A 1,023-nucleotide genomic window follows, 5' to 3' on the forward strand; every position below is an offset into this window, starting at 1 on the left:
CACTACACAACAAGAGAAGAAAAAACACTTCATTGTATGGCTTGGTGGTTAAGCCGACCAATTGGGGAAGAAGAACAACTTTTACCTCTCTCTGTATTAATTGAATGCCCAGTTCAGAAAGGTAAAAATGCATTAAATGTACTTTTTTCTCTCCCTGGTCTTGTTGAGGTACATTTCTCACAATGTGATAATATGACGAATAGTAATGCTCTTATTAGTCTACCGTCACCTCGCCTTCCTGATCTCTCAAGTAATGCAGTGATAGAAAATGGATACTTGCAGTTTTCTCATTATCATGCACTCTGCGATCTTAGTCTGGCACAATGTCGTGGCTTTACACGTCTCTGTGGACTTCCCACCGCCTCATCTCTTCACACCATTGATCTCTCCTTTACAAATGTGAATGATGATGGTATATTACTATTGGCGGAATCAAAGAGTTTGCGGAATGTGCGGTTGATGGGATGTGTGGAAATTACAAATGTAAATGCCATGGCCCGCATGACTACATTAGAGCGACTGGACCTCACATCCTGTGGGGAACTCACCAATGATGGTATTGCCGGACTTGGGAAGAGTAACAGTTTACGGGAAGTAATTCTTCGCTATTGCAAAGGTATCACAGATGTTAACAGCGTAACGGAAGCTCCATCTCTATTACATCTCTGTGTGGCTCGTAGTAGTTTAACACAGAGTGGAATAGCCTCTATTGGTAGTAATAATAACAACAATAATGGGATGAGTTTACAACATCTTGACTTGACTGGCTGCCGGGGAGTAAAATCTGTGGGTCATTTAGCCTGTGCAGTTTCACTATGTTTATTAGATGTATCATGGGCAAATGTAAAGCGTGATGGTCTTTTGGGTTTAATAGACTCACAATGTTTAGAAGTACTGCGAATAGCAGGAAATCCATTACGTAGTATTGCCCCATTACGCCATATGCAGTTATTGTTGGATGTGGATATCAGCGATACGAATATAGGCGATGATGATATTATTGTACTCGCTACAATGAAAGCA

General features: G+C 41.0%; 1 protein-coding gene across 1 annotated transcript; it reads left to right on the plus strand.

Annotated features, from left to right (window-relative positions):
- Positions 1-36: 36 nt before the first annotated feature.
- On the plus strand, positions 37-1,023 carry TM35_000491060 (uncharacterized protein; the record flags this gene model as incomplete). The annotated part of the gene is made up of 1 exon (XM_029030508.1): positions 37-1,023. A coding segment is annotated over one exon (987 nt), but the record flags the coding sequence as incomplete, so codon positions are not given.

The sequence above is a fragment of the Trypanosoma theileri genome (genome assembly GCF_002087225.1).
Source record: "Trypanosoma theileri isolate Edinburgh chromosome Unknown TM35_Tth_49_V1, whole genome shotgun sequence".
In the NCBI taxonomy this organism is placed as follows: domain Eukaryota; phylum Euglenozoa; class Kinetoplastea; order Trypanosomatida; family Trypanosomatidae; genus Trypanosoma; species Trypanosoma theileri.